This window comes from Gobius niger (assembly GCF_951799975.1).
Source record: "Gobius niger genome assembly, chromosome: 7".
In the NCBI taxonomy this organism is placed as follows: Eukaryota; Metazoa; Chordata; class Actinopteri; order Gobiiformes; family Gobiidae; genus Gobius; species Gobius niger.
In genome coordinates this window covers 31,188,262-31,206,013 of record NC_136858.1, presented here as the reverse complement: position 1 = coordinate 31,206,013, position 17,752 = coordinate 31,188,262, and the positions used below count along the sequence as shown (strand labels likewise).

The window sequence follows — 17,752 nt, the reverse complement described above, 5'->3', positions numbered from 1 at the left end:
ACCAATGGTATATGCACTAATTTTGTTTGGCAAATTCTTAACACATACACACTGCGGTGACTGACATTATTTTGTAAGCAGAATATTGAAGGTTTTGCACACTCTAGTACAGTAGGTCGGGAGCCCTTGAGAGGGGGGGGGATCCTTTCAATTATCAAAAATAAACAATTGAAATACATGTTGCATGTTTTATTCCCCGCCTGAGCCGAGCGCATTTCTCCAGTGCAGCTTTATCCAAATCTAAAAGCTTTTTGTCACATGCTTGAAGCGTTTTTGTCTCTTTTTTTATGTGTTTTCCATTGGCTTTTGTTGCTTTTCATCGTTTTTACCACGTTTTTGTCGCTCTTTTGTCACGTTTTTGTCGCTCTTTTGTCAAATTTGTTATTGTTGCTTGTCTGGCATGTTTTTGTCGCTCTTTTGTTGCTTCTATGTCCGTTTTTGTCCTTTTTTGTCGCACTTTTTGTGGCTTTTTAACATCATTTTTCGTCGCTTTTATGTCACGTTTTCTTCACATTTTTGTCACCTTTTTGTTGCGTTTTCATCCTTGTTTTTGTCGCTATTTTGACCCTTTTTTTTCAAGAAGCTTTTCGATTTAGCTAAAGCCAAACTGGAGAGAATGTGCTCAGTTCAGGTGGGGGTTAAGAGGTGATTTTAAAATGTTTAAAAAGTAGGATGAGAGGGGATAACTTTATGTAATGGGGTCCCCAGCCAGTTTGTGAACCCCTGCTCTTGCACATGCTGTATATCTTTTTAATAACAAGTCAAGACTTTATACATAATAATTAATAACTAGATATTGTCTTAAATTGACCACTAATAAATTCCCTTTTTCCCTTTCTCATTGCTCATATTGTGTCCTCGTCTTGTTTCTAACACATTTTACTCCTTTCTTTGCACCGTGGCTCCATCCTCGCATTGCCGTTTCATTACTTAGCGTCTGCACGTCTTGTAATTCGGCCTTCCCGCTCCACCAGCTGGCTGATTGTCCCCGGTCTGCCTCGCTGGTAATGAGAGCGCCTCAAAAAGCAGCCCCGGACAATAGACCCTCGCCTCTCTCCGCGCCCGTATTGGCCGATCGCTCCCCCCCCCCCCCCCAAATCCCGCCCCCCTTTGCTACCCAAACCCCGCCCACTCTCCCTCCCGCCCCGTCTCTCTCCTCCACTCCTCTGGCTGCCTCCCTAACCAGCCTCCTCCTAAACCTCCCTTCCACCTACCTACCGCTTGTTTCCCCCCCCCTCCCTCCCTCTCTCCCTCTCCCTCCCAACTTGCATGCGAGCCAAAACACTCCCAGTGACCGGTCCAGAAGGGAACAGCTAGGACCCCCCGCTAGCCACAACATTTAGCCCATAGACGCGCACCGAGACGCTCCTGTCCAGCTACAGCTAATGCTTTTCTCCTAGCTGTGGGAACCTTCCTAGTGGATCTATCAATGACTTCTTTGTTTGGTTTGTTGCAGAGTGCCCCCTCGTTCACCCCCCTGGACACATCCTCCGATCTGCAATAGTAAGTGTTTCTTTCCTCATTTTTATTTTTATTTACATTTTTCCACCCCATCCATAGATTGTTCCCCTGCATGTGTAGCTCGCTGCCCACAGCAAAGCACCCCTTATATCCTGAGGAGCTCGGGTTAATTTTGGAAAAAACAGCAGTACAATGTGTCCCGTGTCTAAGCTGTATCATGCTGTTTTTATGGGGGTGGGTTGTGGCTGCTATTTGCTCTGTTATTTAAAGCACTAACCTGGCTGTCATAGGGACACGCCGGGATGAGTGACAAGAGCCGCGCAGCCGCTGCAAAAAAAACAACCTTACCTGCTGTTGAATGGACCTACTGTGCATCAGAACACATGGGCAGGACTAAACCTGGGGCTAAGCTCGAAACCAAAACCGGGACTAGACGAGGCGCAGACCAGGGATGAATTGGGCTAGTCGAGCGTTCAACCCAGAATAAGGCAGATCCGACCCTGGAGTCACCGAAAACTAATAGAGGGCTTAGCCAGAGTGACACAGGACTAAACCAGGACAACATTAGCCCCTAGATCAGCTCTAGACCAAACCAGAACTGAATCAAGTGAATAGTTGGACATTTATCTACATGGGGTCTTATGTTTAAATCCTGATGAACCTTTAAATCTCTATAAACATGTAGTGTGATGTTCATGTGATTTGTTTAGCAGTTCATATTTCAGTCTTCTCTCAAATGTCAGTGCTCCTGGACATGTTAAAAATGCACATAGTGGACTCAATATCGTTTTTTAAGCATAAATCGCTAATCTAACGCCTATAGCTGTGAGAGAAATTGATGGAACTTGCACTATGTCAGGACGGAACCACGGCCAGATGAAGTTTTAAACCACATCCAAACTGTTGTCATCTTCAAATAGTACGCGGCGCACGGATATAAATACACAGGCAGCGCTGGTAACACAGTAGGATGAATGGTGAAACGCGCTTAGCCCTTTAGCACCTTTGATCTTTTTGTTTGGTCTGACGAGATTTACATCCGCTATTTTTGTTTGTGTCATAAAATGCGCGGAATTTCGGAGCGCGCCGCGGTGCCCGGTGTAATCCCCCGCTCCAGCGAAAACAAAACCTTTGCCTCCGTTCTCCACAATGCAACAGTTTCCATCTGCTACAGCCATTATGTCACACGCACAGCCCGAGGCCTTGAGGAAAGTTCACCTCATGGTGCAGTGGAAAAGGTTTATGGCAGGTGTGGAAAAGATGTGTTAAGGAGGGAAGTTTATGTATATAATTTGGGGGGTTTTGCTGTTGCTGCTGTGTCTTTGTGCAAGACATTTTACCCATCAGGCTTGTGGGAAAGTGCTGGTGAGTGAGTGGAGATGTTGGCGTGGATAGGCAGACATATTCTGGTCCGTTTGCCTCGGGGCAGTAGCTCACAGTCACCGTCTGTGCGGTGGTTTGGGGCCAGAGTTTGCACAGAGTAGGTCGTCTTACAATCAGAAGACTGCTTTGCTTGTGTGAATGGATTGAGTGAGTGAGTTGTTGGTTGGTGTTTGTTTGCAGCCGGAGTAGATGGCGCAGAATGGCAGCCTCGCTCGCGTCTGTGGCTACAATACAAACCAGTATCCAGTGCATGACTTCAGTGTTCGAGAAGCTTGTCAACTCAATGCACAATGCAAGTGTAAGAAGGCGTAGTAGCACTTTGAGAAACCTGTATTGCATTTTAAAAGCCTGCGTCACAGTAGTACACGCCAAAATGAATGAAAATTAATATCTAGATTAAAGTAAATGTCTCAAATTGAGCGTAATAATTTAGATTTGAGTTGTTTTGATTAGTTAATATTCAGTCGGGAACTTGACCTAGATTATTTCACTTGTTCTGAGGTGTTTCGGACTTGTTTCAACACATTTTGCCTTTATTTCGGGTTCATTCATTTGCCAATGGGGGTAAGAAAATTACACTTGCCCCTTTGGCAGTTTCACTGTCTTATTTCAAGCTCAGAACCAGTGAGAAAAGTCTGCAAACAAGCAAAGTAAACTTGGTCCAATCAGGAAAAGGTCTAAATGAGTGAAAACCACTCAAAACAAGATCAATATTCAAGTAATTTAAACTGATGCTTGATATTTTGTTTTTGTTCTGTAGAAGTAGTAGTAGTAGTATTGTTGTGCCTGTTAATGAACACCTCTATGATGTAAACACACCACGCCAGATTGTATCTCCATCCGTTGTCCCCCACTCACACTCTCAAACACTCTCATTCATCCTGGCCTATTGTACATGTTTTAGTGGTAGGAGAAACCTGAGTGCCCGGAGGAAACCTACGCAGGCAGGGGGAGAACATGCAAACTCCACACAGAAAGGCCCCGACCTTCTAGCTGTGAGCCATGAGCACTAACCACTGCACTAGGACTGCTCGACGTAGTTTATCACAAAAATCCTGCTTACAGTATACAGTGTGTAGTGTTTCATACCTCAAAAGAAAGGTCCAGCTCTAAATGTTTACCATTGTGAACAGAAAGGTTTCTTTGGCGGAGGTCAATGCTTTCTAATTTGGAAGATCCAGCATTTGTTTTGTTTTTTTTGCCGTTTTGTTTATTTTTGTGGGTCAATACTCCTTTCTTCGCCTTTTATCATGAGAGGAACCAAGGCAACCTCAAAGTCCTCGTCGCAGTGGCGTATTTGTGTTAATTTTAGAGGGAGAAGTGGCTTTTTGATGAAGGAAGCTGATGGGTTGTTTTCAAAGGAAACCTCGGGTCATAAAGGCACTTCCTTCAAAGGAGCACATGTCGGGAGCAGGATGTCTTTCCCCTTCGGCTCCGCTGCAATGAGAGGCTTCCACGGGACAATATTTGATACCGCAATGCAAAACACATGTGGACTTATCAGCATGGGACGTCCCAGTAGCCACTTCCCCCTCGGGATTATTATTATATGGAAATGTGTAGATGAAATAGCCACACGAAGTTGCATAATTGAATCTAAGGCTGGGGTATATTGGAAACACATGCTGTGTGTTATTGTTGCTTGACTGGGAATATAATTTACAAGCTTGGAAAATCCCATTAGAGCAGCAAAGTTCAAACTGAATGGGTGTTAATTGTAGTGTTTTGCACCTAAAGATAGATATTAGAGATAAGAGATAAAATGTTTCTTGGTGAGAGTGACTCGACTTGGATTCAGACTCTGAGTTTAGTTTATTGCACTTTCAGAACTTGGATTTGGACTTGCAAAATGAAGACTTGAACTTGGTTTTTGCTTGAACAAGTCCTAAGTGACTTGATTTCTGACTCGGACATGAATAACGATGACTTGAGAGTGACTTGGCCTCGAAAAATCTCGACCCAGCTACATCACTGTTGTCACATTTGTATTACATAACTTCCCGCCTCTCGTAGTCACCATAATGTTCTGCTAAGTCAGTCCACTTCACAGTCGTCAGGCCCATTGATTTCTTTGGCCACGCTTCTCTTTCTTTAACTGTGATTTGACTGCCCTCCCTTTGCAGTCAGCAGTTCCCATCATTTTTTCCAGGCCTCTATGAAAGAGCTCCTTGTTGAGACTTAACACGCTCACAGTAACGTATCCGTAGCTCGTGAAACCCGGTACGGCTATACTCCGCGATTGTAAAAACACATTTACTTCCTGCTCCCTGTACGGACGGCTTAAACGTTTGTGTAGCTGTCCCGTCCCGTCAAGCCGCCTCTGTCACTTTAACGGCTGTGTTTATCCATAAAAATAGATCGGCACATGAAAGAGCTGAACCTGAGAGCTGCAGGTGCGCGTCACTCCATGTGGGAATGCTCTCGCCAATATTTATAGGCCCCGTGTCCCGCTAGCCTCCCAGGAATGCCAAGGTATCTGCGCTAGCTTTAGCCTGACATCAGCCCCTCGAAACTTTCCCAAACTCCCACTCCTGTCTGGCTCCTTCTGTGTGGGATTACGGAGGTCCACGCTGCTGCAGGCAGAGCTGGCCCACGTTGGTTTAATTTGGATCAGATGGTGGTGTTTCTGCTTCTTATTTGGCTGTTAGTGTTTGTAAATTCGGTGGCCAATTATTAGGTGGCAAACAAGGGCTGTGTAATCAAATCACAGTCCTGTGGCCGTCTTGGCACCGCGTTCGGACTGTGATTGAATGAAATTGATTTTGTCATGTGGTAAATGGTACTGAGTGTGGTAAATGGTACTGAGTTGTTGTTGTTTGTTTGGAAGGTCCATTGTAGAGCCATATTTGTTTTTTTTCAGTAATACGAAAAGGGAAATCTGAATTTTTCATTCTTTATTTTGCCATATTGACCAGCCCCCAAGCAAATGTTTTAGTTTCGATTATATTGATGGTATAATATACAGTGTGATTGCATATGGATCCTGACCTACATTTGGAAATCAATTTGCAAGATGCCTCATTAGTAGTAAGTAAGTGCTTGATTTGTCATTGTACAATTGTAAAAAATGTACAACGAAATTCAGATGTTGAGTTAGTCCTGAGCCGCTGCGACTCTGCCGTCGCCATTATGAGCCGACCTGACCAGCATGTTTTTGGAGGTGGGGGAAACCAGAGTACTGCCGAAAGTGCTCCTTTGAAACCTCCTGGGTTTGTCCCTGTTTCAGAGCATGGTGTCCTGCACTGGTCAGCTCTTTCACCTCCTCCTTCCTTTTCCTCCTGCAGCTCCCTCCGCTCCACAACAGTCTTTCACCATCTTCTGGGAAGATTGTAGTAGGCGAATATAACCTGTCTTATTCTCCAGCGAATGGACATTAGTCAGAACAATAGTAGGGATAGAAGATGAGCTGTGAGTCTTGCCCGGATACCTCCTCGTTCGACTCTTTTTTTTGTTTCCTGTAGCGCCTCTCGTGACGCCTCCTCTGTTCATCTGTGCATTTCATATTTGAACAGTTCGCTGCTTTCTCCCTATTGTGTATTTCACATCATTACATGACCCAACCGTTGGCCTATTTATAATCATGAGCCTCTAATGTCACAGGGTCACGGAGCATGACCCGCTGTTGTGCAATGAGAGGAACATGGTGACCATTATTGTTGCTTTTTTTTTTCAATTATAGACAAACATTGTGGTTTTTGGATGCACTTTTAAGCACAGGAGACTAAAACGTTGATTTTAAAGTGTAAAAGTTCAAAGGAGAAGGAAATCTTACCTGCACAGCAAGTTTTACGCAAAGCACTTCAGACAGGGCAGTTTTACCATTCACAACCCGTGCTGTTAAACTACCTAATAGCCTCACATGCCCTGGGGTAGACTGACAGAAGCAGCATTTATAGATTTTTTCTCAATAGACTCATTATCCCATAACTTTAGCCCCATAGGTTTTGTCTTTAGAACGCTAAATGTCTCATAATCTGTGATAAACCACAGATCAGAACCAAATCAGGACAACAAAAGCATTAGAGAAAGTCAATCCCAGTACTGGACGATCACCCACACTATTTTAACCACCTTCTTCTTCTAAATAAGCTCCATACGACAGCCCATTATCCTATTGTCCTGGCCCTGTGTGCATTGTAAACCCCTGTACTGTAAATGAATGAAAGTGTTTAATTACGTGTCTGCGTTCCTGTGTCTAGTTCCTCGAGCAAATCCGGACTGAACGAGGTGGAGCAGGACCGCGGCTCGTCCCCCACCGAGCCGGCCGCCCCAGAATGCGACCGCCATATTTACAAGAGCGTTTTGGAGGGGGGCGACATCCCGCTGCAGGGTCTACGGGCCCTGAACAAGAAACAACCAAGCTCCTCTTCTTCTAAAGGTATCGGCCTGCACTCACTCCATGAACTGTGTCTGTTGTTGGTTTAAGAAAGTGGTTCCCCGACTTTGCAAAGGGGGGTAGTGTCTCAAAATGCACACTTTTGTTGCAGTCCAAAGCCCCAAAACATATAGTGAAGAAGGTTGTATGAGCAAAATTCAAGTTGTGGTATGGATTTTAAGTTATTCTCTACTCCTTTCAATGTGAAAAACCCGTGAAGAGTAAATCAACTCACATTTTTATTTTCATCAAAAATGCCATGCCCTCCTTTTAACCAGAATACTTTCATCTATTTTAGTATCTGGTACTTTGCCACAGTTTGAAGCCCATTTCTTCAGGAGACCCCTAGTATCGCATAACCCATGTATTATTGGGATAATTTTAGGCCCTGAGCCACAGTTTGGGAACCACTGCCTTTTTATTGTGAGAACGGAGGTTGCAGAGTTCATGGTGCATTTAACGTCTTCCCACTGAGGCTCTTCTGATGAGTTACAGACACCAGATACATGTGTTTCCTTTTATCTTTACGTTCAAATCCATGTGTTTACTTTGCTCCCAGGCGTCACTGCACCGTCCAATCACATCGCAGCATTCATCCCCCCCCCCCTTCAGCAGCTTTGGGGCCATCACTGTTGGGCATGTTCATGAATCTAGTGCAAGAAGCCTATTGTATCAACACTATGTGATCTGTGCATGCGCTCCAATATCCAGTTCCCTTCAAAGAGCTTAGGGCAAGTCAAAAGTTTTTTTTTTTAGTGAGTGAGTTTCAATATTTAGTTTTGTCCTTTTGAAGTATCCTTTGGCAGCTCATCATTTTAGCAAGGATGGAAAATGAACAGTCAACAAACACTTTGAAAATACCATTTGGACTATTTTTGGACAATCATTTGTGCATTTATTCTAAAAGACTGAAAGAGCCCACTTTAGGGTGCAGTAGTTAATGTAAAACTTCTAGACATTTTGTCACTTGCCGCCCAAATGTGTTGCTTGGTTTGCATCATATTTACAGCAATAGCAAAGGTGACATGATGTTTGCATTGCTAATTGCTGCCCGACCACCCACTTTCCAAATTAATATCGGTCTGGACCAATGACCGCTGGCTGCCCTGCTTTGTGACGGCGACACGAGGGGCCGCCATTGTTGTAGTACCGCCATATAGTGTCCCATTGGAATGCATTGCACCTTAGACAGGTTAAAAACAACTTTAAAGCCTGGTTTCTGATTTTCTTAAACTCTCTACAGCTCGATATTCCTCCTGTGATAACGCTGGGTTAGTTAGAATTAAATTTCCCCCTTGAAAGTAGTTATTTTGTCAAACGGGGAGGAGTGAGTAATGACGGTCTATTAATAATATGTCTATGGTCTGGACTTAATCCCTTTGCAATAGTTGCTTATATACAGTATCCGCACCGGACCTAAAGCAAGACATTTGAGTAACGCCTGTCGACTTCTTTCATCTTTGTACTGCAGATGCACGGCCCATTTTACGCAAATCTGTCATGTAATAATGTAGGCTTAGTGGCTCACATTTAAGCAATGCCAGCTTATTTTCTGACTCCAAAATACAATACAGTGGCTAATTTCCATTCCTTAGGTTTTAAGTTTTCAGGCAATGCTCAGTGCTTATGCGTTTACCTGAGCCTCAAGAAAACTCACATAGAGCCCTGGGGTCTGTCCTCTCCTCTCTACTTCTCCTCTATCTCACCACTCCTCTCTCCTCTCCTGCCCTTCTCTCTTCTCTCTTCATCCTCCTCGTGCATCCAAGGTCTGAAGCTAGCGTGGTTTCAGTCCCCCCGAGTGTTAGACTTCAGTGTATTCCGTGTGAATCAAGTCTGTGCATTTGAAAGAAAAAGTTAAAAGCCAGACAGTCTTGGCTTCAGCTCGCTCATAATGGCTGAGTATGTCCTGAAGAGACACGGGCAGAAAGCTTTGATTACTACAAAATGCAGATAGATTTCAGTATTTTTAAACAGTTGACTAGCATGTTTTGTTTCAATTTGACTAAAACAATTCAACTAAGAGCTCTGTATGTTTTTACTTGCTTTGGAAAACACACGGCCAGACTCAGGGGTGGTCTCGTTAAGTCCGGGGAAGTTCACCTCTGAGATGTTCCCCCCTCTCACTTCAATCGGCCGCAGCGCCAGTAACCAGTCAGGCTTATCTTGAAGGGAGAGATTTGTAGAGGGATAAGGAAGTAGATGAGTTGCACTTTAGGAACCCTAGAAAACACTGGACGGGGGGGTGAGCGAGGGGGGTAGACATGAGGAAGTCAGCTGTTCGGAGAAGGGACAGCGGTGAAGCAACTCTGGTCATAAATGACGTCAGAGGAGCATGCCAATGAAAAGAGAAACTAGCAGCAGGGAGGTAGATAAAAGTTGTTTACTCTGGAGACTCAAAGCAGTGTAAAAGAGTATATTTTACAAGCTACATTGTTGAAAATTTCCTGTTGATAAGTTGAACTCTGGGCTTGGATAAGTGTTCCCGACTAACACATTTGTGACATATGAAGCTAACAATAAAAAGGTTAAAACAAAGGCAGTTTTTGCTCATCGTCAACTGACCTGTGGTTTCACTTCTATTATCCCACACCAGAGGCGATTCTCCCGAACAATAACATTCAAGCAAACATTCAGAAAGCGTAGTCATGCCCAAAGCGAGTCCTGATTCCCAAACAGCATCACGCCCGAGTCTTGTGCTCTGTAAAAATATCCCCGGTGTTTTTTAATAGAAGCTCGCACATCTCGAGGGCTTCTCAGTGGCTACAGTTGTAACACATTCGAGGCCACATGTCTCCGACGCGCTTCAAGAATGTGTCGTTTTGGAGGAAAAATGCATCGCACAGATGGCGGGTCGCAGCGTGCGCCGTCGTCGGCCCATCTGTACTGCAATCGCGCGTCACCGGAGCCAAGAAGACGCTGTTGATTCTTAGAACGGATTTCAGACATTCATGATTTGCGCTGTGCAGTTTAGCAGCGATTCGCGAGGTGTTTACAGCATAGTAACACCTCGGAACAACACAGTCTGAAGTGTTAGTCGAAATTTCTTGTCTAAATTGTCAGTGCAAGTCCGTCGAGCAAATGGAGCAGTATAAAGACAAACATGCAGAGTCAAACCAGGGGTCAATTGGGTCTAAATAAAAACTAAGTGAGGTCTAATTGTGCACCAAACTATTATCATTACAAAACCAGGACAAGCAAAAAGTATTTTTTGTTGACAATCAGGGCTATTGTGAAACAGGTATAAGTTAAAACTGTACAATGGCTTAACCTGGACCATATCAGAAGTAAACAAAGTGTTATGAAGGTATTTAAACCTTCTAAACCAGTCTATGCTACGTCTAAACTATGAGCAGGAGCTAAAGCTGCTTTCATGTACTATGGGAACAAGTGCATTGTGTTCAAAGGCTTTTGTGATCGTTACAAAGTGGAAAACACACTGGAATACGCTGCATTGGAGAGAATTCATATGAGAAAATAGCCTGCTAACTGCTGAACTGCTACAGCATCTGCTTTCATCTGTAAAGCATAGGAAGTTTGACTTTTTTTTTTTCTAAGAAATAAAGATGTTACCCTAATCAGTGGTTCCCAACCGTATTTGTCTCCTGCACCCGTTGAGTCTTTAATTTCTACTCAAAGTATCCCCTAAACTCTTAAGGTGCAGCCAAGTATTATAAAGTTATCCTCTAAACTCCGATTGATTCAGTATTTAGTTGTGTATTGTGTTAAAACTTAAAAGCAAAAACACTCTTTTTACTGCAAATGATCATCGGAAATACTACTGAAATCCTGTTCAGTTTCACCTTGTTTTTTTATCAAGAATATTTCCAAATACCCCCTGCTAAGTGCTCGCGTACCCCCTTGGATCCCCGTACCCCTGGTTGGGAAACACTGATCTAAATTATGAAAGCTAAATAAGAGTATGACCTCAAAACAATTGGCTGCTCTCTGTCATCTCGGACACTTTGGTATCAAAATTGTTTCCCAGTGGGCATTCATGTGCAATTTTCAATTTGTGACCATAATGCCGATCCGATGTGAAGGCAGAATAAATCAGTAGATCCAAACCCTTGTCTAACTAGGACTAAACCAGGGTCAGACCAGGGCTAAACGAGGACATCAGGTCACATTTGGAAACCATAGATGATTGAACTTTATTTACGGCACAGCAGACTATCGTGTGCCTTGCCAAAAGCCCTATATCACAACCTGTCTATAGTGAAATTTATAGGAGCACCTACGGTAGCGAGCGGAGGGGGTGAGCGCAGGTCATACCAGAGTCACGTGGCACAAATTGAGCCTTGAACCAAAAACAGGAAACGATTACTTTGCGACATATGTTTAAGGAATATTGTGTCGATATTTTCACATTCATACAGCGTTTATTTTATGCTACAATGCCCCTTGAACTCTTACATATCTTCCTGATGTTTGACGGGGGCAAATCAATTATTCATAGTGCACCGGGTCCCATATGTTGACTTCTACCCTACACCAAAACACTCTCATTTATTTATACACGGCCATAAAAAGGCACCAGCGGAGTTTAACTAAGCAAATAGGTAAGAGCCTCCCATTAAATTATTACTGCGTGTTCAGCTATGTGTCCAAAGAAAGAGGTCACCTGACAACTTGGTTATTTATTCAATGTGTGCCATGATTAAAGCTACAGGTGGTCAATGGGCACATACTTTTTAGCTGAACTTAGGTTGGGTTGTGTATTTCCATTGTGTATTAACCTCTATAATGTGAGCAACTTTACAGCCTGGATAATTACCAGGTAATTGTAGCATTTATACTTTTAAATTTTATCACAGCATTTACTTGTATATTCATGCATTAGGGTAATTTAGGCTCACCACTTCTTTACTATTTCGTGAAAAGTGGTATTAAAAGTTCCCACAAGGTTAATTTAGGCTTTTGTGGGGCAACTATTCTCTGGTTAACTAAGCTCCAGCCAGAGAGTTTTCAGACCAATGAGCTTTTTCCCATTCAAAGAGTTTTGGGTGCAGCTCATGCTTTTTATAGCCCTGACTGTATCTGCTATTACTCACTGTAATTTACATACGACCTCTGCACATCTGTAATGGTTTAGGCAGATGTTTCGATCATGGTTCAGTCATAATTCCCATGACTCAGAGTGAGTGTAGCGGAGACAGAAACGCTACACCAAGAATGTAGATGGAGGAAACAGTGAACATTCAATTTTCAGTCCATTCAAAGCCAAGGAATCATTGTTCGACCCACTTAGACCTGTGGTTCTCAACTTTTAGGGCGTCGGGACCCACAGTCACCCTGGGATGACAAGCCATGGCCCAAATATGGACTTAGACTTGAAAAGTATAATGTAAAATATTGTCTTTTCCTCTAAAAATGTTGAAAATAACCCCAAAAAACTGAAATTATGATTAAAATCAACCCCATAACAGTAATTTTAACAGATTTAAGTAGTGATTCTATACTTTTTCTGTAAGTGGCGACCCACTTTTGGGTCCCGACTCACCAGTGGAGAAACACTGGCTTAGACAACACGGTAAAAAAAAGGGGAAGTGTGTGTTGCTTTTTTGCTATTGAGAGGAAACCTAGAAATACCAGAAATTTAGGGCAGTTTCTGGACATTCTCCTTATTATGTCAATAAATAATAGCATTATATGCAAACAAATGGTTGACTTATATTCATATAAAATATGAATATAATTCAACTACTTGTTAGCTTTCATACACAACGATCTTTCACCAAAGAAAAAAAAGAGTGGAAAAAGAGTGGTGCGCACTGAATGGGTGCTGCTGCCGGATGCTCTCTCATCGAATGCAGTTTCTCCATCTGTGAGATCAATAAAGTATCATCTTATCTTATCTTATTTTACACGGGACAGGTTGATCGACATCTACTTAAAAGCGCTATTACTGATTTTATTTTTATTTTTTTAACAATTTTGGACCAAATGTGTTTTGCCCTCCGATAGTATATTGTAAACTCAAGACATTTGTGGAAATATTGCTGTGCCTCTTATTATGAAGCATTTGTATCCTTTTTATTAACTTGCAGGCATTTCTTTAAAAATAGACCCTGAAAGGTGTGAAACAAGTTTATAAACTGCAGAACTGGGATACTTCAAATGTGAAAGAAAAGTTAGGGATGAGTTTGGACCACAACAAGAGTAACATTTTCTGGCTCCTCCTTTCATTGTTTGCCATTTAAAAAAAAAAAAAATCAGGTATCGGGCCTCATATATTCAGGTTTATTGAAAATAGGATCTGGCAACCCATAGTACACAGGGCTCTTTCGATGGTGGGTGGGCTTAAGGGGCAAAGCAAAAAAACCTTTTACATTGTGTTTTATTGTATTTGTGAGTAAATCCACATGTAATTTGTAATCAGCAAAATCAGTATTTGATTTGGACAAGTTGATCTCTCATCTTTGAATATAGATTGATTTGAAAAAATGAAACATGTAGATTGGTTGTTAGATGTTAGGTGGTGGACATCAGGGGCACTTGCCATCACACACATTGATTTACATTTGGCTTTTTTGTTTTTTTTTAAGTTTGTCATAATTGCGAGCAACTTGTAAGGATTATTTTTTATCTGAAATATGCTTAAATATTCAGCTCAGAACATGAACAAACCATGACTTACCATTGGTTTCAGCCTCTCTCCTGCTGTAACATGCTGCCCACACTCATCAGCGCTTGATGCTCTCGCTGCATCAAGTCTCCTGCTTCCCCATTACTTTTAACCAAAACTGATGGACTTTTTTAACCTGTGTGTTTTTGTGTGTGAAGCTATGGACCATTGTAACCTAATATGTTGTTTATTCTGTTGTCCTGCATGCTTACCAGTGGATTATAAAGGTGGGAATGGCTATATAATTTCACCCTCCTCATCAGTAACTAGTCGCTCGGTTAATGGCCTTGCTAACCATTGTAAGAATAAGAAGCCACTGTCTGCTGCCAAAGTGTGCATCCCCCAGATCCTCCCGTCAAAGTTCAAGCCCAAGACGCTGCCCTCTGGTGGCGAGAGCGAGGACGGCGGCGGCAGCAGCAGCAGCAACAGGACTCGAATTGTCCGGCACCCAAAGGCTCACAGCTGCGAAGACATCTACACAGGGGCATGTGACTGCAACGGGGCGAGGGATCTGGAGCATTTGGAGTCCAGCTGCAGCGCCGACTTTGCGGATGGCTTGAGGAACGCGCTGCCCCCTGCTGTCAGGAAAGGCGCGGCTGAGTTTTCGAGCTTGTACAGAACCATGCACAACATCCAGAGGCCCTGCTCAGTGGGGTCCAGCCCTCACGGCAGCGTGCGCAGCTTGGCCTCCCTTTTCGAGAAGTCCCAACCCAACGGGGGTGAGAGGTCGGAGGGCGAGGGTTGCATTCCCCGCGAGTCTGTTTCATCCCGGGTCAGCGAGTTCGAAATGATCATACAGAGGAGCGGGTCGCAAGTGCCCATTCGCTCCTCATCGATGCCAACTTTGAACTCCACGTCTCAGAACAACAGCAAACAAAGTGACTTCATGTCTGCTGCTGTGTCGGCCGAATCCCTCCTGGTCACGAGCCAAATTGAGAGCGTGAATGAAAAAGCTGCCCCGCCAGAAACGGAGCAAGCTGAATCACCGATGAGCGACGCGACGGAGGAGGAGATGGCGACCCCCGTGGAGGAAGCGAAAACTAGGCCGGAGTCTCCCAAACAGCCCAAGATCATCCTAAGTAAAAGCACCCCAGACGTGACCACGGACAAAACGATCGAATCCAAATTGTTTCTAAGCCCCCACAACCACCACCATCAGCACCTCCTCCATCATCTCAACCACCAGCACCTCAAACCGTCCAAATGCAAAGGCTCCTGTCCCGCGTCCTACACCCGATTCACGACGATCCTCCGGCACGAAAGGCAGCAGGCCCAACAGGAGCGCCCCGCCCCTGCTACCCCCGCCGCTACTCTCGAGAGGAAAACCACCTTACCGGGCAACCTCTTCCTCATGTCGCCCGCTCCTTTCCGCCTCCGCAAAAGCAACCAAACCAAGAGGTCGCTTTTGGCCACAAAGGTGACGGCGACATCAGCCACGAGACCCCACATCCCGCAGCGCCTGTCCTCCCTGGAAGTCCTGGGACGGCTAAGTAACGGTGACAGCTTGGATAACGGTTTAGACGCGAATGGGAATCTTCTGCCGGACAGAGGTGGCTATTCATAGTTTTTCATCTGTTTCTCCTCTCGACATGAGCGCCATCTCGTGGTCACTCATCTCTTTTTGGACCGTTTCCACCCTGTGTGCTCCTCTCAGAAATGGGACATCGCTGCTCCCTTCATCCCTGTAGTCTGTGTGTCTGTGCCTGCCGTGATAAAAGTGACTGGGAAGGCCTCATCTCATTCTGTGTGCTACTCTTTTATTGGTTTGTAGTCTTTGGTAGTTTTTTTTGTTGTTGTGTTTTGGTAGTTCTCTTTTTGGTCTTGCTGTTGTTGCTGCCATCATTTCTGTGACTGTGGGAGATTTAAGCATTTGGTAATGTATAATTCACTGGTGACATCAGGTTTGGGGCGTATGCAAGGACCACGCCTGCTTAAGCATTACGTCAGATAAGTCGACATGAAAACATGTGTGCACGAATCACCCAAATCCAATCAACTTGGTACATGATACAGTAAAAGTCTCCCAAGGTTTCGCATCCCCAATCCTGTGCATTTTTTCACTATATTATTATTATTTACAAGCTTTTAAGTAAGAAAAAACTTACTGCCAAAACAGCATTGTGTTTCTTTTCACTCAAATGCTAAGGACTGACATAACTTTGTATTTCGCTTATTTATGTCAAATTAGTATAGGCTAAAACAAACTATAAAGAAGCATCTGCTTTTTGAATTGGAGACTTCCATAGATTTTCTGTAAATCTGTTACACCATATAATAAAACTGATAAGAGAATAATAACTATACAGAGTTTAAAAATGTTAAAACTAAGTATTTTCCTCCCCCTAAATGTTCCAGCCATGTCCTAATGTGCCGAATGAGCTCAGACCTATTTACCACAACTGCCTCTAAAATCCTGCACTGTCACTCAAAAAGTTGTTACTTCGGGTCCGAAGTTCCGTTATGCACAAGCTTACTATAGAAGCTGCAGTTACTTGCATGACCTGAGGTGGCAGTAGTGAGTATAAAATGACCTGCATCTAGTCTCTTTAATTAGAGTGGCTCAAAATAATGTTGTTTGACAACCTTCCCATGTGGATCCGTGTTCCTTTTGGGGTAGAACTCTGTGAAACCAATTAGATACAGCCTATTGTTGAAAATTGGTTTTGCAGAGGTGTAGTTCCTCCATATAGATGCTGTAAGCTGAGTAAATTGTGTTTATGAGGTAAATGGTGGACCATAATGAAGGATTTGTTGAATTTGTGTTTGTAAAAGTTTCATATATGTAAAAATGACATGGACATAACATGGTAACTTCTTCTGCACTGGGCGACCCCTAAAAATCCTTCAAAAAATTTGAAAAACAATCATATGACTTCCTACCCCAAAAAGAAAAACGGATCCACAAGGGAAGATCCACTTTTCAAAAAAAAAACATTATTTTGAGCCACCCTAATGTTAATCTGTGTACAATAATCTACTTTCACCCTAAAACATACCTCTTTTTACACATCTATTTCTTGCATCTGAGCAAGCACTTGCGTCTAAAATACTTCAAATTAACTTAGTCGTAATTTAGTAGTTTACAGACTAACAATGGTTCTCAACTGGTGTAGCTTTGGAGGGCACAACTTTAACTTATTATGGCACAGCCTGAATAAAAGTTTCATATTAATTTTGTCCAAGCAAAATAATTTACAAACAATCATATTTGACAATTGAGAACCATATTCCTACTCAATATGTCAATGTTTAAAGGATGTTTAGTTCAACAAGCAAAACAAGGACTCCAAACTTTTCTAACTAGGTCGAAACTCTCCCAAACATCTGTACTGTGAGGGGGAAAAGTGAAAACATTTATAACCGTCTCAAAATACCCTTTCATGCGTCTGTAATGTCTAAGCAGGCTGAAAACGGAACCACATTTTGCATACGGTTTGCAAACTGATGTCTCGCCCCATTCCCTTTTGTTGATATTTTTACATCCTCCATCTTCCTTCTCCTCGGTTTGAGAGTTTTGTTTGACGCACTCAGGAAGTTTCTCCTTTTTTGATTTCTTTCATGCCACTTTCCGTTTGCCGCAGTGAAAGCCGTTTCATGTTTTCCGGGAAACAAACATGAAACGCTGTTGTAGGAATAGGAGATTGTTATGAAGTAGATATTTTTGATAATTGAGAGTCTAGGTGTCATAGTGGATGCTCGGTAGATTTTTTTTAGCTCTAATTTTATTCATAAACACACATTGTATCATTACTGTGTCTGTGTGCATGCACAAATGTAGCATTTTGATGTGTGTGGTTGTCAAGCATTGAAGGCATGCATTGTTGTAGCTCCTGCTCTGTTCTGTGTTAGATAAAGACACATGTTTTTAGGCTGAAAACTGGTTATAATGATGTCCACTTTCTGTTCAT

The 17,752-nt window shown here is 43.1% G+C and overlaps 1 protein-coding gene across 6 annotated transcripts in view; it reads left to right on the top strand.

The window, feature by feature from the left end:
- sorbs1 (sorbin and SH3 domain containing 1) overlaps window positions 1-17,752 on the top strand; it is a 99,164-nt gene that overhangs the window by 60,837 nt on the left and 20,575 nt on the right. For 5 of the 6 annotated variants that reach the window (XM_079560572.1, XM_079560571.1, XM_079560573.1 and 2 more), the window contains 3 exons: window positions 1,457-1,503; window positions 7,044-7,222; window positions 14,060-15,394. In XM_079560572.1, the coding sequence (XP_079416698.1) occupies window positions 1,457-1,503; window positions 7,044-7,222; window positions 14,060-15,394 (1,561 nt within the window). The remainder of the gene's footprint in view (window positions 1-1,456; window positions 1,504-7,043; window positions 7,223-14,059; window positions 15,395-17,752) is intronic. The other variant, XM_079560574.1, reaches the window with a different exon arrangement.